At 40.8% G+C, this 23098-nt stretch overlaps 4 protein-coding genes and 2 long non-coding RNA genes across 8 annotated transcripts; 4 read left to right on the forward strand and 2 right to left on the reverse strand.

Annotated features, from left to right (window-relative positions):
• The first annotated feature begins 565 nt into the window (after positions 1-565).
• Positions 566-3916, forward strand: pecr (peroxisomal trans-2-enoyl-CoA reductase). The gene is made up of 8 exons (XM_069164516.1): positions 566-716; positions 1850-1983; positions 2082-2247; positions 2363-2444; positions 2524-2620; positions 2704-2814; positions 3280-3391; positions 3493-3916. Exons 1-8 carry the CDS (start codon positions 605-607, stop codon positions 3573-3575), a joined length of 897 nt encoding a protein of 298 aa, XP_069020617.1. The 5' UTR covers positions 566-604; the 3' UTR covers positions 3576-3916.
• A 659-nt stretch (positions 3917-4575) lies between these two features.
• Positions 4576-7550, forward strand: ndufb3 (NADH:ubiquinone oxidoreductase subunit B3). Of its 2 annotated transcripts, none has more exons than XM_069164517.1 (3): positions 4576-4679; positions 7071-7199; positions 7308-7550. In XM_069164517.1, the coding sequence occupies exons 2-3, from the start codon at positions 7072-7074 to the stop codon at positions 7456-7458; spliced, it is 279 nt and encodes a 92-aa protein (XP_069020618.1). In that variant the 5' UTR covers positions 4576-4679; position 7071; the 3' UTR covers positions 7459-7550. The 2 variants fall into 2 exon arrangements, with proteins under 2 accessions (XP_069020618.1, XP_069020619.1); XM_069164518.1 differs by having other exon boundaries at positions 4607-4679; positions 7008-7199.
• LOC138207351 (UDP-glucuronosyltransferase 1A1-like) lies at positions 7546-11667 on the reverse strand. 2 transcript variants are annotated; one of them, XM_069164515.1, is made up of 9 exons: positions 10955-11667; positions 9951-10014; positions 9723-9871; positions 9213-9340; positions 8918-9011; positions 8626-8751; positions 8459-8546; positions 8127-8337; positions 7546-7958 (listed from the first exon to the last, which is right to left on the reverse strand). In XM_069164515.1, exons 1-9 carry the CDS (start codon positions 11483-11485, stop codon positions 7688-7690), a joined length of 1662 nt encoding a protein of 553 aa, XP_069020616.1. In that variant the 5' UTR covers positions 11486-11667; the 3' UTR covers positions 7546-7687. The 2 variants fall into 2 exon arrangements, with proteins under 2 accessions (XP_069020616.1, XP_069020615.1); XM_069164514.1 differs by having other exon boundaries at positions 8127-8346.
• A 1917-nt stretch (positions 11668-13584) lies between these two features.
• LOC138207354 (uncharacterized) lies at positions 13585-14088 on the forward strand. Its single transcript, XR_011179019.1, has 3 exons — positions 13585-13619; positions 13699-13795; positions 13879-14088. It is a non-coding gene; the product is annotated as an uncharacterized lncRNA (long non-coding RNA).
• Positions 14089-15261: 1173 nt separating this feature from the next.
• Positions 15262-20162, reverse strand: LOC138207409 (UDP-glucuronosyltransferase 1A1-like). The gene is made up of 9 exons (XM_069164613.1): positions 19418-20162; positions 18404-18467; positions 18176-18324; positions 17666-17793; positions 17369-17462; positions 17077-17202; positions 16910-16997; positions 16578-16797; positions 15262-16399 (listed from the first exon to the last, which is right to left on the reverse strand). The coding sequence occupies exons 1-9, from the start codon at positions 19946-19948 to the stop codon at positions 16129-16131; spliced, it is 1671 nt and encodes a 556-aa protein (XP_069020714.1). The 5' UTR covers positions 19949-20162; the 3' UTR covers positions 15262-16128.
• A 1402-nt stretch (positions 20163-21564) lies between these two features.
• Positions 21565-22159, forward strand: LOC138207410 (uncharacterized). The gene is made up of 3 exons (XR_011179023.1): positions 21565-21599; positions 21679-21775; positions 21859-22159. It is a non-coding gene; the product is annotated as an uncharacterized lncRNA (long non-coding RNA).
• The last annotated feature ends 939 nt before the right edge of the window (positions 22160-23098 follow it).

The following is a 23098-nucleotide window of genomic DNA, read 5'->3' on the forward strand; positions in this document are numbered from 1 at the left end:
GCTTTTTGGTTCTGAAATTAAGCATGCAATTTATCACTTACTGAAACAGCTGTTTACCTCCTGAACAATTCGGTGTCATAAAAAGGAGAATGTCCTTGTTTTTGAGATTGACATATAAAGCCCTTTATAATTTAGAATATAGGATTACTTAGATTTAATTTGAAGCGTCCATAATTTAGCTAATAAAACATTAAACTTGACTATATCTATACCGTATTTAGTGTATCAGGAAGTATAGTTTATGTGTATTTTAGGTGTATGTATGTATATATTTGTTTCTTTCTTTCCTAGCTGTATATATGTCGATTTATGTCTGCCTGTTTTAGTTGTTTGGGGTTTTTTTTGCACGGAGAGAACAAGTTACAACCGGAGTCAAATTCCTCGTGTGTGTGTGTGTGTGTGTGTGTGTGTGTGTAACATACCTGGCCAATAAAGCTGATCGTGATCTTGAGAGCAGAAACTAGAAAGGAACAGTTCCTGCAGATGGCAGTGCTGCAACAACAAACGCGCACTGCGGCGGGAGCTCCAGAAGAGGGCGCTGTGCACGCTGCGTCACCAACACACACTGCACGTAAACGGTGCGGGACTCTGCAGGAAGCAAAGCATGGCGGCGTCCAGTGTGTTCAGACCGGGCTTGTTCAACCACAAAGTGGCCGTAGTGACGGGCGGAGGGACCGGGATCGGTAAAGCCATCTCCACCGAGCTGCTGGAGCTGGGTGAGGGGCGGCGGGAGGAGGAGGAGGAGGAGGAGGGGGGGGTTGTTGTTGTTTTGATAGCGCTGACTGTTTGAAGTGAACTTCGACACAGATACAAGCCTTCACTGTCGGACCTCATTATTAAAACTGAAGGCACAATGTTCAGTAACAGCTAGAAGTATGTGGTGGTCGTAACTGTTGCTTCACAAGGAAATTCAGTGAAACTCATAATAAGTTTCAGCTTTATTCTGGAGCTGATGTTTAATACTTATATCAAATAATAATATGATGATCAACAGTTGTTGCTCTATAGATCACAAAATTACATTTAACTGTGTGAAAAGTATTCAGATCCTTTACTCGTGTAAAAATATCAACGCAGCAATGTAAAAATACTCTTATTGCGAGTAAAAGTCCTGCATGAATAATCCTGCTTTAGTAAAAGTACAAGCAGTCGAGGATGAATTTTTTTTAGTACACTTACCAGAGTAAGTGATGACGTTAAACAGTTTTCTCCTTTAAACCTGCCTGTCAGAGAGAAGCAAAGAAAGTGTGGAACAAGTGAAATATTGCTTATGATTCTAAAAGAGCTTCACACATTTGTGAGTATCCCTAAAGATTAGAAATATCAGCGTTATAATATTTCAAACTAACTGGTTTTTTTTTTTTTTATAATTAGTGTCACACATGTCCTTAATCTTGTAATCAGTCTTTCAGCCTATTTAATTAGTATTATCGTGTGCACAACACCGAACATGTAGCAAAAAAACAAAACAAAGCTGAGACCGGATGCAGATGATCAGAAATAAAATTATAGACATGCATGTAAAGACTATAAGACTGAGAGCTGACAGCTTCATGTTGCTGTGACAACAGATGCAAATATTATTAACAAATTTAAGGTCTGTGGTCAAATGGCTCCAGATTGAACAGGAGAGTGTGAATGTTTGAAAAAGAAACAAGTAAAACTACACAAGATGAACTTCAAGGTGTGAGTACGTCAGTGTCTCCTCACTGCGTCACTGTTTGAGTGACAGCGGGATCCGTGGACGAGGACCTCGTTGAAAGTGCAACTTTAAAAAAAAAAAAAAAATGACTGGAATTTATTCAAGTGCATATTGACGAGCAACGATGGTTTGGTATTTTGTCTTCAGGCTGCAATGTGGTGATCTCCAGCAGGAAGGCAGAAAGGCTGGAGGCAGCAGCTCAGGAGATGAGACAGAAAATCCCTCCGTCCAGTCCTGCAAGCGTCACTCCTCTACCGTGTAACATCCGCAGCGAGGACGAGGTGAGCTCACGCTGCGCCTCGGGATCGATCGGCCGCGTGTTCCCGTTGTCGATGCACAGCGGCCTGATTTGATCGTGTTTGGATTCCCTGTGCGGCAGGTGAAAGCTCTCGTGGCGTCGGTGCTGGAGAAACATGGCCGGATAGACTTCCTGGTGAACAACGGAGGAGGTCAGTTCAGCAGCCCTGCGGACAACATTTCCTCCAAAGGCTGGAAGGCCGTGATCGACACCAACCTGACCGGAACCTTCCACTGCTGCAAGGAGGGTACTCTGTGTGTGTGTGTGTGTGTGTGTGTGTGTGTGTGTGTGTGTGTGTGTGTGTGTGTGTGTGTGTGTGTGATCAAGATTTTAAAGTGTGACTGCTGCTGTTTCCTCCTCAGTCTACACTGCGTGGATGAAGCAGCATGGAGGAGTTATCGTCAACATCATTGCCGACATGTGGAAAGGCTTCCCCGGCATGGCGTAAGAGCCGCCTCTTTCCTGGTTCGTCTACAAAGCTGCGCACATTTTACTGCAACTCTGAGTCTTCTCTTCCCGACAGCCACACAGGAGCAGCCCGGGCAGCAGTGGATAACTTAACCAAGACTCTGGCCATCGAGTGGGCAGCCTCAGGAGTCCGAGTCAACGCTGTTGCACCTGTATGTACACGTCACCAGTCAATCAGCTGCGGAGGTTTTCCGTCATGCGTTAATTAGAAATGTGTGTGTTTGGTTGGTTGCAGGGAACAATCTTTTCCAAGACTGCCATGGAGAACTATAAGGAGCTCGGACCGCACCTTTTCAAGATGTCTGTTCCATTCAGTCCTGCAAAGAGACTGGGAGTGCCAGAAGAGGTTTGTACCTGGTTAGCAGCACCCGGCAAAGGCAGAGACGAATATTTGATCGCACTAATATTATTCTTCTCATTGTAAATAGTTACTGGCCCCACCAAGCTAACCAACGTTTTTTTGTATTGTATTTATTGTATTTTATCTCTATGCTGTTCTTTTTTCTCTCTGCTCTCCCCAAACCCCAAACAGTCAAGGTCCAACTCTTAGTCTGGTTTCTTTTGAAAGGTTTTCTTCCTGTTAAAAGGAAGTTTTTTTTCCTTCCTGCTGTTGGAAGTTTTCTTCTTGTTAAATGGGAGTTTTACCTTCCTGCTGCCAGCGGTTTCTTTCCGTTGTAAGGGAGGTTTTCCATCCTGCAGTCAGAGGTTTTTCTGGTTAAAAGGACGTTTTCTTTCCTACTTAATGTGGTGATATTAAACGGCATTTACAGAGAATGTGCCTTTTATTTTATGTGTGTGTTTCTTTGTTCAGATCTCGTCAGCAGTGTGTTTCCTGCTCTCTCCTGCTTCCTCCTACATCTCTGGAGCCACACTGAGAGTCGATGCAGGACAAAGTCTGTACCACTCCATGTGGGAGATACCTGGTACGTCCCCCTCGCTAACACAGGGGCACTTCAGTCTTTACAGTATGAATTAGATACACGCTGTTCAATTCTTGTGTGTTTTAATGTGCGTTTGTCTCCAGACCACAGGACATGGCCTGAGGCTCCAGAGGGGGAGAACCTGGACGCTCTGGAGGAGCTGCTCAACCCAAAAAGCAAACTCTGATTAACTTTTGTTACATGGCCAAAAAGCATCGTGGACGAGGAGCTGCAGAGACACCAGAAGCACTGACGCAGAAGCAAAACACCATGGTGGCCTTGTTATAAGATGTATATTTGTAGTGTGTGATTCAATGTGAAACTTGTGTACATAATTGTATGTAACTGGATAATGATTTGTAACATAAGCAGCTGAATGTACAGAATATGTCCTCCAACGCCTGTGTTAGTAAGTTCATAAGAAAAGACGGCACTTTTTAGCATAACTTCTCCACAAGTGTAGGTAAAGGAGACAACTGCGAAATATAAATGAAAAAGAACAAATGCAAATAAATGATAGAAAATGGCGATGCAGTGTTTTCAATTGATTGTTTCATAGTCAGGTGCTGCAATTTCAAAATAAACACCCCTTTTGGTTTAACCTGGGTCCACGCTGCTGCAGTGGTGAGAGCATCGAGGTGAGAGGGGGCGACACAACAACACTTTGTCCCGCAGGTGCCTGATCATGTAATCCTTTTTTTAAATCACAGATGATCGTTAAGAAAATCTAAAAATTTAACAGACGCCTTACCTTGATAATACACATTAATTGTACATGTACTTAAACGTGTTTGTATAACGCATCATTAATAAGTTTTACTTCAGTGTTAAAGGACAATGTTTTTGTCATTAAATGTAAGTTTGTGCATAAAGAACGTCTCTTTAAAATAGCCCATTATAAGAAGTTTGATAGATTAAAATAAGTGTTTTACTTAAATCAGAATTTATTTATCCCTTGTGATGTTGATCAAGAGAAAGTATTTAATAGAAATAGTTTGAAGAGTACATAAATGGAATTGGAATAACTGTAATATAATAATAATAATGATGTATTTTAAGATAGGAGTGTTTATAGTAGAAGTTTAAATCAATGAATAATTAATAAACGTGTAGTTGTTGTGGTGTTATAGTCTCATTTGTATGTGCTATTTGTAAAAGCTCAATCGCCTTTTCCTGTACGGATCGCCGCTTAGGTCTTTTGTCCTGAACGACTTTCCCTAGTTTTGTCGTAAACTAACATTGATTGTCGCAACGTTTCGTCCAGCAGCAGAGGTCACAACAAACCATTCAGGTACCGTCCGTCGTCTTCATTACATTTGTCTCACATTTTATGAACAACTCTGATAAAGTGAAATGTTTAGAAGAGGATGCGGGAGGAAAAGCGAGTCTTGAATCAAGTGCTGCGGTTTTATTTAGGAAACAAGATGACGTCGTCAGCTACTAAAAACCAGCTGTCCGCCTTCATCGACGTGTTTTGGTCTTTTAAAACATTTTTCTTAATCTATCAACGGGATGATATTTAAATAAAAGTGATGGTTTTAACCCTCTGACTGATGTATTGTAATATATGATGGGATTAGTTTATTTAATAGCAGTGTAGGAAATAAAATATATATATATATGTGTGTGTGTGCCCACTTTGCAAAACGTTGAGTGCAGTTTAAAAACAAAACAAAAAAAACAATAATATCAGTGATGCTTTATGTTTTCAATGTGGAATGAGTGCAGATTAAAATGCATGCAGTAATCACCAAATGCAGAAAGAAGAAAAGAAAAGTGTACAATCATCTTTCCGTGTGTAAAATACGACCTGTATGTGTGAGAGAAAGCAGGAGACTCTTCTGACTAGTTAGTCAGCTCTTCATAGGCTTCTTATATGTGCAATACGAGTTAATAGACAGCGATCATCATCATCATCATCACTGCAGGGGCAGGGTTTCCTGGTCTCAACACCACTGTTAATGTGAGTGTGTATTCGAGCCGGAAATCAAAGTGAATAAAATCCTGGCTCAGTGTAGGATTAAGGATCGTAGCTTAAACTTGTAAATATAAATACATTTAAACAATCTTGGGGGCAGTTTTTGCCGGTCGATCACAGTTTTTAGGGCCATTCTGAGATTTCTTTGGGTAGCTTTTCCCTGTGCCCCCTTTATTTCCTGCAGTGATTAGTCCTCAAGCATCAGAGTAAGTAACCACTGATTTAATTTCTAACAATGAGTCGGATTTTAAAACATTGTTAACATCATCCATTTGATCAAATATTTATCTTAACCAACGCTTCAAATAAATGTCGTGGAGTAGAAAGTACAATAATTCTCTATAGATGCAGTGGAACTATAAACACCATGTCAATCATGATACTATACCGAGATCGTATAAAAGTAAATTGTCTATAAGCCTGAACACCAGGGAGCTTTAGCTGACTCAATATTACAGCAACAACTTTGTTTTATTGTTTAGTAACAACAACATAGATGTAATAATGCAGACATTGTAAAAGCATTTGTTGAATCGTATATATTCACACCACAACTTGCATGATGGCTCAGTGGGTCAACAATTCACTTACAGGACTTAACATACGAGGTATTAACCGCCTCACAAGAAGTTAAAAGCCTGGGACTCCCCACCGGCCACAACTGAAGAAACCCTCTGAATGACACGTAAAACATCTTTAAGAAACTGAAGTTCAGTCCTCTTTGAGTAAAACTTAGAAATCCCCCGACCTGGATGACAGAGAACCTTCACACAAAAATATTTGTATAATTTTGCCAGAGTCGGCTAAACAGCTAATTTGAATCCCTTAAGTCTCAACAGTGATAAAAGACGCATCATGTAAATACGTAAACATGACACAAATTTTTTTTTTTTAAATACGTGAATCCCAGGATTATATCACAGTGTTGTGGTAGGTTGTAATTCAGTGTTGTTTCGCATTTTGTTCAGTAAAACGAGTCATTAAGCTTTCCTGTGAAAATGTAATCATAGTGCCATGTTTTGAAGCAGGAACTCCAGTGAAGCAGCAAAAACTATTTTTAACAATATTGATTTCCACGAGCACAGATGTTAAATAGACGTTCAGAACATCCACCTCCACAAGTTTTTCCAAAATTTCTTAGGAGGTGAAAATGATCCAATTGTTTCTGTGTTTGAGATTAAAGCGTTATTGTTTAACGTGTTCTCGGCTAGCCTCTAATATGTGCCTTTTATGTGTCCTTTAAATATATGAGCATTTTTGCATGATGATGATTACATCAGCTTTGGTCCAAATGTTTTTCAAATGGAGCAGGAGACACACTAACCTGTCGATTTAAACAAGAAAATAGTTCCTCTGTTGTACAGTAAAATAAAAGTTTTCAGACATTCACTTCTGGTTGACGGAAACCAAAGATGAGGTAGTTGTTTTCTGATTATAATATTTGTTGTGGTTCAGGTATACAAACGCAGCTAGAGATTTAAAAACATATATATTTTCTATATTATAATGGGGAAAGTCTTTTTTGCCTGAATTTAAAAAGGCTTTCTAGTTGATTAAAATGTACACGACGAATGAATTTGTGGCTTTTTTCTGATGCTAATGACTGCAAATGCAACAAAACACGATTTTCTGTTCTCCCAGAGAGCTGAAGGTTGATGAGCAATAAAGGCCTCTGCTAACTCGCCTGTATCTGCGTGTGTTCAGGATGGGAGGTGACCACGGCCACAGCAAAATGTCAATGCCCGACTGGAGACAGTGGAAGACAGAAGGAACCCCACTGGAGTTCACGCAGCAGAGGCTCGCAGCCAGGGGCCTCAAGGACCCCTGGGCACGGTGAGTACCGGTACCTCCAGGAGATACATCAGACATGTTTGTATCCGTGACGATCACTGACACTGCCGCCCGTCCTCGTCTCCTGTTGCTCTCCCTTTCTCTCTGCAGAAACGAGGCGTGGAGGTACTCGGGCGGCTTCGCTCGTGCGGTGACTCTGTCAGAGGTTCTGCTGAGGGGATTCAAGTGGGGCTTTGCTGCTTTCACTGTTGCTCTGGCTGTCGAGTACACCATGTTCCCCCCAAAGAAGGGCGGCCACTAATGCTCATTATGGTCCCTCAAACCCAAAACCTACCTGATGGAGTCTCATCATATTCTGTATTTTCTGTTTATTAAATGTCTTTTTGATCACCACATGGCTTTACTTGGTCTTCTTAAGGCTGTTTTGTAATATAACTTCACACACTTGCAATTAGGTTTTGACTGATAATTATGTATTTCTTAAAATTTCCCTTAAAAGAAAAAACCAAAGAAGCATTTCCATAATCCTCTTACTCCTGCTTCCTCTTCCCGCTCAGTTTCCGGTAGCATAGTTTCATACATTTTGTTGTCAGTATGACAAAAATCAACGCTACAGCAGCCAGTACTGCTATCACATCCAGACAGAAGTACTGGATCCAGTTGAGGTCATGGACAGCAGCTCTGAGATGCGTCGCCCCTTTATGTCGCATCACAAATTCTGTCCAGTACACGGAGAGCTCAAGCGGGTCCACCGGCCGGTCGTTATGAAGAGCTGACAGCTTCTGCATGTTCTCTTTATAGCTGGACACACACACACACACACACACACACACACACACACACACACACACACACACACACACACACATAGGTAGGAGGGGTTGAAGAGTACAACAATGAAGTGAGGTAGATGGCGTGAAAATGAAATCCACAAAGGTCACAGTTTGAGCGACGGTCTGACCGCCTCACCTGGTGTCATTGATGAGCTGATTCAGTCCTTGAAGAAGACTTTCCGTGGTGATAAAAGTAATATCCAAGACGATTCCCGCTTCTCTGCTCGCCATCTTCTTGGCGTTGTCAGGCTGGTCCCCGCCCAGCGGCACCATCAGCATGGGAACAGCGTGACACAGGCCCTCAAACAGACCGTGTGAGCCGGCGTGAGTGATGAAAACACGAACTCCTGGATGGGCTAACACACAACACGTGCAGAGACATCAGACGTTATCATATGCGACGCATCACCCGTCGGCTCGGAGAATCGTGGGTCACATTTCAGGATGTGTCGACGTGGTGTCACGCACCCAGCAGGTCGTTCTGAGGCACCCATTTCATCACCTTCACATTTTCTGGGACGTTGTCAGGAAGCTGCCCGGTGAACCTCCAGATCACCTGTCGAAGTAGAAATTACAGAAGTTTTGATTGTTGCATTGATTTCTAATATAACAGATGTTGATAAATGTTCCCGTGCCTTCTGTGGAATCTGTCTGAAGGCTTCGAGGAAGACAGAGGTGATCTTTTCAGGCATATCTGACGCCATGGAGCCCAGAGTGAACACCACGAAGCCATGCTCTCCTGACACCCACGACTCCAGATCCTGCAAAAGTGTGAGCACAACACTTTCTTTGTATTCCTCACTTCCTTTCTATTCATCTCTCAGTCTTTCTGCTTCACAATCAGTGTTGCTAAATGAGCAGGAGGTAAAAAAACAACAACAACTACATGATGAATCTTAATTGTAATCTAAAATACATAGTTCTTACTTCAGGCAGAGGATTTCTCACATTGCAGTTGATTCCACCAACTAGTATGACATTCGGCATGAGGGGACGTGGTAAATCCAGCATGAAGTCCATCCTGGTTAAACAGAATCACAAGAGATGGAGAATTTAAAGACATTTTTTATTTCAGTGTGATTTAGTCGATAATTGTCACAGCAACAGGAAAGTCAAGAAAACTATTGGTGGATCAGTATTTAAATTAGTGCTTCTGCATATGACTATATTGGTGCAGCTATTCTTCTCCCAAATAACCCAAAGTTGCCTTTGTTCTCGTTACCTCAGCAGCCAGATAGCAGAGTCTGACAGCACTTCAGCCACGCTCACCTCCTCTCCCAGGAACCGATAGGCTATGTGGTCAAAGTGCCAATATAGCACTCTGCAGAACAACGGCTCCAGTAAAGCCACCTGTAGGTCAGGAAAAAAAGTTTATGTTAAGTAAGGTAAATTTTAACTGCACTAAAATTTAAGTTGTAAATTTGAGACGCCATGACCTGCATAATCCAGAACGTGCGATAAAGTAGGGAGACAAATTTGAAGGGTCCTAATTGGTCGAACTACATAACCATAACACGTTTTACAATTATATTTTTGCCTTATTACTAAGACGTGCGTAATAGAACAATTACTGTAGACAGGGAAGATATGTTAGAGTGACTTGAGTTGCACAATCTGCGGGGGCTGCATTAGTTTACCAAATTAAATGGTCACCTATGAAACAGCAGAGTTTATTTAATGTAAGAAAAACTGAGCAGCATGTCCTCGCTCCTGTGCGTCTCTATGTGCTCACCAAAGTGTTGATCAGTCTCTCCTTGAAGTTCATCTTATCTGTGTATCCGGTGAAAAAGCGAGGCACGTAGGAGGGCGGGGACGGGCAGCCTGCAGAACTCATTTCCAAGCCACACGGGATACCTCTCAGCAGGTTAATGGTCGGGAGACCTGGAAGGAGTTCAGCACAGACTGGTGAGAGACCGTAAAAACGCACAAACACAGATAATCCAAGTGTAGGGAAACTCACCTAATTTCCGAGCTATTAATGAGCCTGTCGGCACCATGGGGTCTGTCAGGACGGCATCGAAGCCCTACGAAGTGAAACAGTGAGCAGGGTCTCCAGAAGAAAGAAGAAAAACTTCCAACAGAAATTAAGCAGCAATTAAGAAGTCTCTGTATCTTCTCCTATCTGGACTCACATGACACACCAGAAGAACAGCATGTCAATGGCACAGAGTTCACTCTTTTTATTATTCCTTCTCACACTTCCTCAGTCCCTTTGTGACTAAAGTGCATTTATTGAAGAACTGTACTGTACTGTACAATTTTGAGGTACCTTTTGTTTTATTTTAATAAGTATTAAAGGTCCAATTATCCAGTATTTCACAGAAAAAGCAAAGCAAAAATAAATTTTTGTACCAGAATCTAATTTATTTCTTTTCCAGCCTCATTAATTATCTCATGATCCTCCAGATTTATCTTCAGACACAATTGAAGGGCCTGACCCTGACATTAATAAACACTTCATTTAAGTACCTAAATAAAGCCATTGAAACTGGCTCCACTTCAGCCTCCTGCAACAGTAAAGGGATATGTCACAATGATGCAACAGTATTCACAATATGATAATAATAATATTATTAATAATAATCACCATATTATCATATTTTTCTGTTGAATGAGAACTTTTTCTTTTTATACTTTAACTTTAGATGATAATAGTTTTATTCAAGTGAAATTTTGATGTAGGACTTTTGCTTGTAATAACATCATTTCACATGATTATATTAGTATTTTACCTAAGTAAGGCATGTGCATGCTTCTTCAAACACTGTCCCAACTTCAACACAATAACCTGAACCCTTCACAGTCTAATGCAATCCAGTGCAGCACAATCTCCAAAAAGTAGTTCAATCTCCGCCACGCTGACACCGTCTCAACAAGAGGCCTTAAAGATGTAGTATTATTTGCAATGTTTGAATTGGGCAATTGAATTGTATTCTATTTTACAGCATCTGTATTTGAACTCACCTGCTGTGCCAGATGTGATATGGCACTGTCGTTGAACAGTATACTCTCTGCAGTGGTGTGAATTATGCCTGTGATCTTCTTTAACTGCGAGAATCGAGTCATTACTTTGCTCAGGAAAGGTTGTGCAGATTTGTCCAGTATGTCCTTGATTGTGGACAATACAGAGTCGATATAAGCCTGGTCATAAGGAACCGGATAGGTCAAGGTGTCGTAGTGTTTCCCCGGACCCATCCGCATGCTGATCTCTGGTATTACCACGGTAACCCTGTGTCCACGGCGACCCATTTCTTGGGCAATGGCTTTTATACCCACCCAGTGACTCCCATCCATGGGCACCACCAGCAGGTTGCCTAAAAAAGCTGAAGAACCGGTTCTACTTGCAGGAATGGTACCAGTGGCTTCAGCCTCTTTCGTCTTCACCTCCTCTGGTCCGGCGTCTTCTGCCACAGATCCCCTCATCGTGTCTGCAGCCCCGTTCACCTTCATCGCCACATTTAGCAGCAACAATACAAACACCGCTGCTTTCCTCATTGTTCTCTCTTCCTATGTATCAGCAGCTAACTGAATCCAGCACAGAGATAACAGCAGAGTAAAGGGAAGTAAAAAGTAGACAAAAAAACCGCCCTCTTTCTCCGTTCTTTGAATGCTCCTGTGACCGTTCACTCCGTTCAGGCTCCTCTGTTTGGGTTGTTGAAATTCCTCTATGAATTAGCAGGGTTGTGTGTGTTCAAAGTCCGCAACCAGTTTGTATCAGTCCTCACTGGCTGGCAGCCTGAGACCGCCGGTGGTTTAGTGTGTAATTCAAGTTATTGTCTTTCACACATAAAAGAAAATGCATCGTCACTGTTAAAAGTGGGGAAAAGGTCAATGGAGGTAAAGGTGGTGGATGTTTTTGGACTCACCACATGAGTTGTTGTATGAATCTTAATTTTGAATGCTTAATCAATAAGAGTATTTATTTGTGCAACATTAAGAGTACAACGTGTATCAACTTAGAATAGCTGGACTGTGTATTAATCATGAGACAGCGTTAGATAGCAGAAAATCTTCATACATGTTGCTTCCTGAATGTCAGGTGGTCTCAGGACTGTGAATGTTAGATCAAACCCATTGTGTCAGGACACATGACACGACAGCAGATGTGGAACCCCCAACGATAAAGTCAAGAACTTAACCAGCTTAAAAAGAAGTTCTTGGTACTTCTGCCTCGCGAGAACACTCGGCTTATTGAGACCTTGATTTTCAATAAACCTACATTGCATCAGACTTCAAAGACTCTGCGTATGATTACGATGACTGCAAATAATGTGAAGGGACCAGAGCATCTAGGCCCGCCAAGAATTTCCACCACAAAATGTCAGGGATTTTGCAGACACAGCGTTTATGTGCACTTTATTAATCCCATTATTCTCCACTGAGAGGTAAAACTGGGGGAGAAAACCTGATAAATTACTGCAAACTACCAGATGCAAAGAAAACCCGAAGAGCAGGCAGCGAATATTGTATTTACTGTTATGAAAAAAAAAGACTTGCTCAAAACCGTAAGGAGTTAAGACAATAAGACGGAGTCACACAACAGGTGGAAGAAAATAATACCTGCGAATTGAGGCTTTTAGTTTGTTTTGTTTAACCTGAATTCAACCACGTGAACTCTTTTACAAGAAAGCCCGAAATGGGGCGCAGAGTTCATACGGACCCTTCAGGGGCTCCGTAAGGTAACACATAAACATGATTTACAACAATCAAAAGTCGCTATAATGTTGTATTACCACAGCTGCTGGGAAGCATTAAGCATACTATATACTATAAGTATAAAAACAGTTTACTCTATGCTATATACTATCAGTATAAAAATAGTTTACTCTATACTATATACTATCAGTATAAAACAGTATACTCTACACTATATACTATCAGTATAAAAACAGTATACTATATACTATATACTATCTGTATAAAAACAGTATAATCTATGCTATATACTATCAGTATAAAAACAGTATACTCTATACTATATACTATCTGTATAAAAACAGTATAATCTATACTATATACTATCAGTATAAAAACAGTTTACTCTATACTATATACTATCAGTATAAAAACAGTTTACTCTATACTATATACTATCAGTATAAAAACAGTATACTCTATACTCTATACTACATACTATCAGTATAAAAACAGTTTACTCCTTGCTATATACTATCTGTATAAAAACAGTATAATCTATACCATATACTGTCAGTATAAAAACAGTATACTCTATACTATATACTATCTGTATAAAAACAGTATAATCTATACTATATACTATCAGTATAAAAACAGTATACTATATACTATATACTATCAGTATAAAAACAGTATACTCTATACTATATACTATCTGTATAAAAACAGTATAATCTATACTATATACTATCAGTATAAAAACAGTTTACTCCTTGCTATATACTATCTGTATAAAAACAGTATAATCTATACTGTATACTATCTGTATAAAAACAGTATAATCTATACTATATACTATCTGTATAAAAACAGTATAATCTATACTATATACTATCAGTATAAAAACAGTATACTATATACTATATACTATATACTATCAGTATAAAAACAGTATAATTGCCGACATGTGGAAAGGCTTCCCCGGCATGGCGTAAGAGCCGCCTCTTTCCTGGTTCGTCTACAAAGCTGCGCACATTTTACTGCAACTCTGAGTCTTCTCTTCCCGACAGCCACACAGGAGCAGCCCGGGCAGCAGTGGATAACTTAACCAAGACTCTGGCCATCGAGTGGGCAGCCTCAGGAGTCCGAGTCAACGCTGTTGCACCTGTATGTACACGTCACCAGTCAATCAGCTGCGGAGGTTTTCCGTCATGCGTTAATTAGAAATGTGTGTGTTTGATTGGTTGCAGGGAACAATCTTTTCCAAGACTGCCATGGAGAACTATAAGGAGCTCGGACCGCACCTTTTCAAGATGTCTGTTCCATTCAGTCCTGCAAAGAGACTGGGAGTGCCAGAAGAGGTTTGTACCTGGTTAGCAGCACCCGGCAAAGGCAGAGACGAATATTTGATCGCACTAATATTATTCTTCTCATTGTAAATAGTTACTGGCCCCACCAAGCTAACCAACGTTTTTTTTATTTTATTTATTGTATTTTATCTCTATGCTGTTCTTTTTTCTCTCTGCTCTCCCCAAACCCCAAACAGTCAAGGTCCAACTCTTAGTCTGGTTTCTTTTGAAAGGTTTTCTTCCCGTTAAAAGGAGGGTTTTTTTCTTCTTCCTGCTGTTGGAAGTTTTCTTCTTGTTAAACGGGAGTTTTACCGTACCACTGTCTGAGGTTTTCTTTTGTTATAAAGAAGGTTTTCCTTCCCGCTGTCAAAATGTAGTTTTTCCTTCCTGCTTTCTGAGGTTTTCTTCCTGTTAAAAGGAGGTTTTTTTTCCTTCCTGCTGTTGGAAGTTTTCTTCATGTCAAATGGGAGTTTTACCTTCCTGCTGCCAGCGGTTTCTTTCCGTTGTAAGGGAGGTTTTCCATCCTGCAGTCAGAGGTTTTTCTGGTTAAAAGGACGTTTTCTTTCCTACTTCCTGAGGTTTTCTTCTTGTGAAAAGAGTTTTTTTTAAGAAAATAAAAAGCAAAGAAAAATGTACAATCATCTTTCCGTGTGTAAAATACGACCTGTATGTGTGAGAGAAAGCAGGAGACTCTTCTGACTAGTTAGTCAGCTCTTCATAGGCTTCTTATATGTGCAATACGAGTTAATAGACAGCGATCATCATCATCATCATCACTGCAGGGGCAGGGTTTCCTGGTCTCAACACCACTGTTAATGTGAGTGTGTATTCGAGCCGGAAATCAAAGTGAATAAAATCCTGGCTCAGTGTAGGATTAAGGATCGTAGCTTAAACTTGTAAATATAAATACATTTAAACAATCTTGGGGGCAGTTTTTGCCGGTCGATCACAGTTTTTAGGGCCATTCTGAGATTTCTTTGGGTAGCTTTTCCCTGTGCCCCCTTTATTTCCTACAGTGATTAGTCCTCAAGCATCAGAGTAAGTAACCACTGATTTAATTTCTAACAATGAGTCGGATTTTAAAACATTTTTAACATCATCCATTTGATCAAATATTTATCTTAACCAACGCTTCAAATAAATGTCGTGGAGTAGAAAGTACAATAATTCTCTATAGATGCAGTGGAACTATAAACACCATGTCAATCATGATACTATATCGAGATCGTATAAAAGTAAATTGTCTATAAGCCTGAACACCAGGGAGCTTTAGCTGACTCAATATTACAGCAACAACTTTGTTTTATTGTTTAGTAACAACAACATAGATGTAATAATGCAGACATTGTAAAAGCATTTGTTGAATCGTATATATTCACACCACAACTTGCATGATGGCTCAGTGGGTCAACAATTCACTTACAGGACTTAACATACGAGGTATTAACCGCCTCACAAGTAGGTTGTAATTCAGTGTTGTTTCGCATTTTGTTCAGTAAAACGAGTCATTAAGCTTTCCTGTGAAAATGTAATCATAGTGCCATGTTTTGAAGCAGGAACTCCAGTGAAGCAGCAAAAACTATTTTTAACAATATTGATTTCCACGAGCACAGATGTTAAATAGACATTCAGAACATCCACCTCCACAAGTTTTTCCAAAATTTCTTAGGAGGTGAAAATGATCCAATTGTTTCTGTGTTTGAGATTAAAGCGTTATTGTTTAACGTGTTCTCGGCTAGCCTCTAATATGTGCCTTTTATGTGTCCTTTAAACATGAGGCGTGGAGGTACTCGGGCGGCTTCGCTCGTGCGGTGACTCTGTCAGAGGTTCTGCTGAGGGGATTCAAGTGGGGCTTTGCTGCTTTCACTGTTGCTCTGGCTGTCGAGTACACCATGTTCCCCCCAAAGAAGGGCGGCCACTAATGCTCATTATGGTCCCTCAAACCCAAAACCTACCTGATGGAGTCTCATCATATTCTGTATTTTCTGTTTATTAAATGTCTTTTTGATCACCACATGACTTTACTTGGTCTTCTTAAGGCTGTTTTGTAATATAACTTCACACACTTGCAATTAGGTTTTGACTGATAATTATGTATTTCTTAAAATTTCCCTTAAAAGAAAAAACCAAAGAAGCATTTCCATAATCCTCTTACTCCTGCTTCCTCTTCCCGCTCAGTTTCCGGTAGCATAGTTTCATACATTTTATTGTCAGTATGACAAAAACCAACGCTACAGCAGCCAGTACTGCTATCACATCCAGGCAGAAGTACTGGATCCAGTTGAGGTCATGGACAGCAGCTCTGAGATGCGTCGCCCCTTTATGTCGCATCACAAATTCTGTCCAGTACACGGAGAGCTCGAGCGGGTCCACCGGCCGGTCGTTATGAAGAGCTGACAGCTTCTGCATGTTCTCTTTATAGCTGGACACACACACACACACACACACACACACACACACACACACACACACACACACACACACACACACACACACACACAGGTAGGAGGGGTTGAAGAGTACAACAATGAAGTGAGGTAGATGGCGTGAAAATGAAATCCACAAAGGTCACAGTTTGAGCGACGGTCTGACCGCCTCACCTGGTGTCATTGATGAGCTGATTCAGTCCTTGAAGAAGACTTTCCGTGGTGATAAAAGTAATATCCAAGACGATTCCCGCTTCTCTGCTCGCCATCTTCTTGGCGTTGTCAGGCTGGTCCCCGCTCAGCGGCACCATCAGCATGGGAACAGCGTGACACAGGCCCTCAAACAGACCGTGTGAGCCGGCGTGAGTGATGAAAACACGAACTCCTGGATGGGCTAACACACAACACGTGCAGAGACATCAGACGTTATCATATGCGACGCATCACCCGTCGGCTCGGAGAATCGTGGGTCACATTTCAGGATGTGTCGACGTGGTGTCACGCACCCAGCAGGTCGTTCTGAGGCACCCATTTCATCACCTTCACATTTTCTGGGACGTTGTCAGGAAGCTGCCCGGTGAACCTCCAGATCACCTGTCGAAGTAGAAATTACAGAAGTTTTGATTGTTGCATTGATTTCTAATATAACAGATGTTGATAAATGTTCCCGTGCCTTCTGTGGAATCTGTCTGAAGGCTTCGAGGAAGACAGAGGCGATCTCGTCAGGCAGATCTGACGCCATGGAGCCCAGAGTGAACACCACGAAGCCATGCTCTCCTGACACCCATGACTCCAGATCCTGCAAAAGTGTGAGCACAACACTTTCTTTGTATTCCTCACTTTCTTTCTATTCATCTCTCAGTCTTTCTGCTTCACAATCAGTGTTGCTAAATGAGCAGGAGGTAAAAAAACAACAACAACTACATGATGAATCTTAATTGTAATCTAAAATACATAGTTCTTACTTCAGGCAGAGGATTTCTCACATTGCAGTTGATTCCACCAACTAGTATGACATTTGGCATGAGGGGACGTGGTAACTCCAGCATGAAGTCCATCCTGGTTAAACACAGAATCGCAAGAGATGGAGAATTTAAAGACATTTTTTATTTCAGTGTGATTTAGTTGATAATTGTCATAGCAACAGGAAAGTCAAGAAAACTATTAGTGGATCAGTATTTAAATTAGTGCTTCTGCATATGACTATATTGGTGCAGCTATTCTTCTCCCAAATAACCCTAAGTTGCCTTTGTTCTCGTTACCTCAGCAGCCAGATAGCAGAGTCTGACAGCACTTCAGCCACGCTCACCTCCTCTCCCAGGAACCGATAGGCTATGTGGTCAAAGTGCCAATATAGCACTCTGCAGAACAACGGCTCCAGTAAAGCCACCTGTAGGTCAGGAAAAAAAGTTTATGTTAAGTAAGGTAAATTTTAACTGCACTAAAATTTAAGCTGTAAATTTGAGACGCCATGACCTGCATAATCCAGAACGTGCGATAAAGTAGGGAGACAAATTTGAAGGGTCCTAATTGGTCGAACTACATAACCATAACATGTTTTACAATTATATTTTTGCCTTATTACTAAGACGTGCGTAATAGAACAATTACTGTAGACAGGGAAGATATGTTAGAGTGACTTGAGTTGCACAATCTGCGGGGGCTGCATTAGTTTACCAAATTAAATGGTCACCTATGAAACAGCAGAGTTTATTTAATGTAAGAAAAACTGAGCAGCATGTCCTCGCTCCTGTGCGTCTCTATGTGCTCACCAAAGTGTTGATCAGTCTCTCCTTGAAGTTCATCTTATCTGTGTATCCGGTGAAAAAGCGAGGCACGTAGGAGGGCGGGGACGGGCAGCCTGCAGAACTCATATCCAAGCCACACGGGATACCTCTCAGCAGGTTAATGGTCGGGAGACCTGGAAGGAGTTCAGCACAGACTGGTGAGAGACCGTAAAAACGCACAAACACAGATAATCCAAGTGTAGGGAAACTCACCTAATTTCCGAGCTATTAATGAGCCTGTCGGCACCATGGGGTCTGTCAGGACGGCATCGAAGCCCTACGAAGTGAAACAGTGAGCAGGGTCACCAGAAGAAAGAAGAAAAACTTCCAACAGCAATTAAGCAGCAATTAAGAAGTCTCTGTATCTTCTCCTACACATAGAGTCATGGACTCACATGACACACCAGAAGAACAGCATGTCAATGGCACAGAGTTCACTCTTTTTATTATTCCTTCTCACATTTCCTCAGTCCCTTTGTGACTAAAGTGCATTTATTGAAGAGCTGTACTGTACTGTACAATTTTGAGGTACCTTTTGTTTTATTTTAATAAGTGTTAAAGGTCCAATTATCCAGTATTTCACAGAAAAAGCAAAGAAAAACTAAATTTTTGTACCAGAATCTAATTTATTTATTTTCCAGCCTCATTAATTATCTCATGATCCTCCAGATTTATCTTCAGACACAATTGAAGGGCCTGACCCTGACATTAATAAACACTTCATTTAAGTACCTAAATAAAGCCATTGAAACTGGCTCCACTTCAGCCTCCTGCAACAGTAAAGGGATATGTCACAATGATGCAACAGTATTCACAATATGATAATAATAATATTATTAATAATAATCACCATATTATCATATTTTTCTGTTGAATGAGAACTTTTTCTTTTTATACTTTAACTTTAGATGATAATAGTTTTATTCGAGTGAAATTTTGATGCAGGACTTTTGCTTGTAATAACATCATTTCACATGATTATATTAGTATTTTACCTAAATAAGGGATGTGCATGCTTCTTCAAACACTGTCCCAACTTCAACACAATAACATGAACCCTTCACAGTCTAATGCAATCCAGTGCAGCACAATCTCCAAAAAGTAGTTCAATCTCCGCCACGCTGACACCGTCTCAACAAGAGGCCTTACAGATGTAGTATTATTTGCAATGTTTGAATTGAGCAATTGAATTGTATTCTATTTTACAGCATCTGTATTTGAACTCACCTGCTGTGCCAGATGTGATATGACACTGTCGTTGAACAGTATACTCTCTGCAGTGGTGTGAATTATGCCTGTGATCTTCTTTAACTGCGAGAATCGAGCCATTACTTTGCCCAGGAAAGGTTGTGCAGATTTGTCCAGTATGTCCTTGTGTGTGGACAATACAGAGTCGATATAAGCCTGGTCATAAGGAACCGGATAGGTCAAGGTGTCGTAGTGTTTCCCCGGACCCATCCGTATGCTGATCTCTGGCATTACCACGGTAACCCTGTGTCCACGGCGACCCATTTCTTGGGCAATGGCTTTTATACCCACCCAGTGACTCCCATCCATGGGCACCACCAGCAGGTTGCCTAAAAAAGCTGAAGAACCGGTTCTACTTGCAGGAATGGTACCAGTGGCTTCAGCCTCTTTCGTCTTCACCTCCTCTGGTCCGGCGTCTTCTGCCACAGATCTCCTCATCGTGTCTGCAGCCCCGTTCACCTTCATCGCCACATTTAGCAGCAACAATACAAATACCGCTGCTTTCCTCATTGTTCTCTCTTCCTATGTATCAGCAGCTAACTGAATCCAGCACAGAGATAACAGCAGAGTAAAGGGAAGTAAAAAGTAGACAAAAAACCGCCCTCTTTCTCCGTTCTTTGAATGCTCCTGTGACCATTCACTCCGTTCAGGCTCCTCTGTTTGGGTTGTTGAAATTCCTCTATGAATTAGCAGGGTTGTGTGTGTTCAAAGTCCGCACTCAGTTTGTATCAGTCCTCACTGGCTGGCAGCCTGAGACCGCCGGTGGTTTAGTGTGTAATTCAAGTTATTGTCTTTCACACATAAAAGAAAATGCATCGTCACTGTTAAAAGTGGGGAAAAGGTCAATGGAGGTAAAGGTGGTGGATGTTTTTGGACTCACCACATGAGTTGTTGTATGAATCTTAATTTTGAATGCTTAATCAATAAGAGTATTTATTTGTGCAACATTAAGAGTACAACGTGTATCAACTTAGAATAGCTGGACTGTGTATTAATCATGAGACAGCGTTAGATAGCAGAAAATCTTCGTACATGTTGCTTCCTGAATGTCAGGTGGTCTCAGGACTGTGAATGTTAGATCAAACCCATTGTGTCAGGACACATGACACGACAGCAGATGTGGAACCCCCAACGATAAAGTCAAGAACTTAACCAGCTTAAAAAGAAGTTCTTGGTACTTCTGCCTCGCGAGAACACTCGGCTTATTGAGACCTTGATTTTCAATAAACTTACATTGCATCAGACTTCAAAGACTCTGCGTATGATTACGATGACTGCAAATAATGTGAAGGGACCAGAGCATCTAGGCCCGCCAAGAATTTCCACCACAAAATGTCAGGGATTTTGCAGACACAGCGTTTATGTGCACTTTATTAATCCCATTATTCTCCACTGAGAGGTAAAACTGGGGGAGAAAACCTGATAAATTACTGCAAACTACCAGATGCAAAGAAAACCCGAAGAGCAGGCAGCGAATATTGTATTTACTGTTATGAAAAAAAAAGACTTGCTCAAAACCGTAAGGAGTTAAGACAATAAGACGGAGTCACACAACAGGTGGAAGAAAATAATACCTGCGAATTGAGGCTTTTAGTTTGTTTTGTTTAACCTGAATTCAACCACGTGAACTCTTTTACAAGAAAGCCCGAAATGGGGCGCAGAGTTCATACGGACCCTTCAGGGGCTTCGTAAGGTAACACATAAACATGATTTACAACAATCAAAAGTCGCTATAATGTTGTATTACCACAGCTGCTGGGAAGCATTAAGCATACTATATACTATAAGTATAAAAACAGTTTACTCTATGCTATATACTATCAGTATAAAAATAGTTTACTCTATACTATATACTATCAGTATAAAACAGTATACTCTACACTATATACTATCAGTATAAAAACAGTATACTATATACTATATACTATCAGTATAAAAACAGTATAATCTATGCTATATACTATCAGTATAAAAACAGTATACTCTATACTATATACTATCTGTATAAAAACAGTATAATCTATACTATATACTATCAGTATAAAAATAGTATACTATATACTATATACTATCAGTATAAAAACAGTATACTATATACTATATACTATCAGTATAAAAACAGTATAATTGCCGACATGTGGAAAGGCTTCCCCGGCATGGCGTAAGAGCCGCCTCTTTCCTGGTTCGTCTACAAAGCTGCGCACATTTTACTGCAACTCTGAGTCTTCTCTTCCCGACAGCCACACAGGAGCAGCCCGGGCAGCAGTGGATAACTTAACCAAGACTCTGGCCATCGAGTGGGCAGCCTCAGGAGTCCGAGTCAACGCTGTTGCACCTGTATGTACACGTCACCAGTCAATCAGCTGCGGAGGTTTTCCGTCATGCGTTAATTAGAAATGTGTGTGTTTGATTGGTTGCAGGGAACAATCTTTTCCAAGACTGCCATGGAGAACTATAAGGAGCTCGGACCGCACCTTTTCAAGATGTCTGTTCCATTCAGTCCTGCAAAGAGACTGGGAGTGCCAGAAGAGGTTTGTACCTGGTTAGCAGCACCCGGCAAAGGCAGAGACGAATATTTGATCGCACTAATATTATTCTTCTCATTGTAAATAGTTACTGGCCCCACCAAGCTAACCAACGTTTTTTTGTATTGTATTTATTGTATTTTATCTCTATGCTGTTCTTTTTTCTCTCTGCTCTCCCCAAACCCCAAACAGTCAAGGTCCAACTCTTAGTCTGGTTTCTTTTGAAAGGTTTTCTTCCCGTTAAAAGGAGGTGTTTTTTTTTTCTTCCTGCTGTTGGAAGTTTTCTTCTTGTTAAACGGGAGTTTTACCGTACCACTGTCTGAGGTTTTCTTTTGTTATAAAGAAGGTTTTCCTTCCCGCTGTCAAAATGTAGTTTTTCCTTCCTGCTTTCTGAGGTTTTCTTCCTGTTAAAAGGAGGTTTTTTTTCCTTCCTGCTGTTGGAAGTTTTCTTCATGTCAAATGGGAGTTTTACCTTCCTGCTGCCAGCGGTTTCTTTCCGTTGTAAGGGAGGTTTTCCATCCTGCAGTCAGAGGTTTTTCTGGTTAAAAGGACGTTTTCTTTCCTACTTCCTGAGGTTTTCTTCTTGTGAAAAGAGGTTTTTTTAAGAAAATAAAAAGCAAAGAAAAGTGTACAATCATCTTTCCGTGTGTAAAATACGACCTGTATGTGTGAGAGAAAGCAGGAGACTCTTCTGACTAGTTAGTCAGCTCTTCATAGGCTTCTTATATGTGCAATACGAGTTAATAGACAGCGATCATCATCATCATCATCACTGCAGGGGCAGGGTTTCCTGGTCTCAACACCACTGTTAATGTGAGTGTGTATTCGAGCCGGAAATCAAAGTGAATAAAATCCTGGCTCAGTGTAGGATTAAGGATCGTAGCTTAAACTTGTAAATATAAATACATTTAAACAATCTTGGGGGCAGTTTTTGCCGGTCGATCACAGTTTTTAGGGCCATTCTGAGATTTCTTTGGGTAGCTTTTCCCTGTGCCCCCTTTATTTCCTGCAGTGATTAGTCCTCAAGCATCAGAGTAAGTAACCACTGATTTAATTTCTAACAATGAGTCGGATTTTAAAACATTGTTAACATCATCCATTTGATCAAATATTTATCTTAACCAACGCTTCAAAT

Source organism: Embiotoca jacksoni, unplaced genomic scaffold (genome assembly GCF_022577435.1).
Source record: "Embiotoca jacksoni isolate LCO1_2020_lvr unplaced genomic scaffold, fEmbJac1.0.p SCAF_31, whole genome shotgun sequence".
Classification (NCBI taxonomy): Eukaryota; Metazoa; Chordata; class Actinopteri; family Embiotocidae; genus Embiotoca; species Embiotoca jacksoni.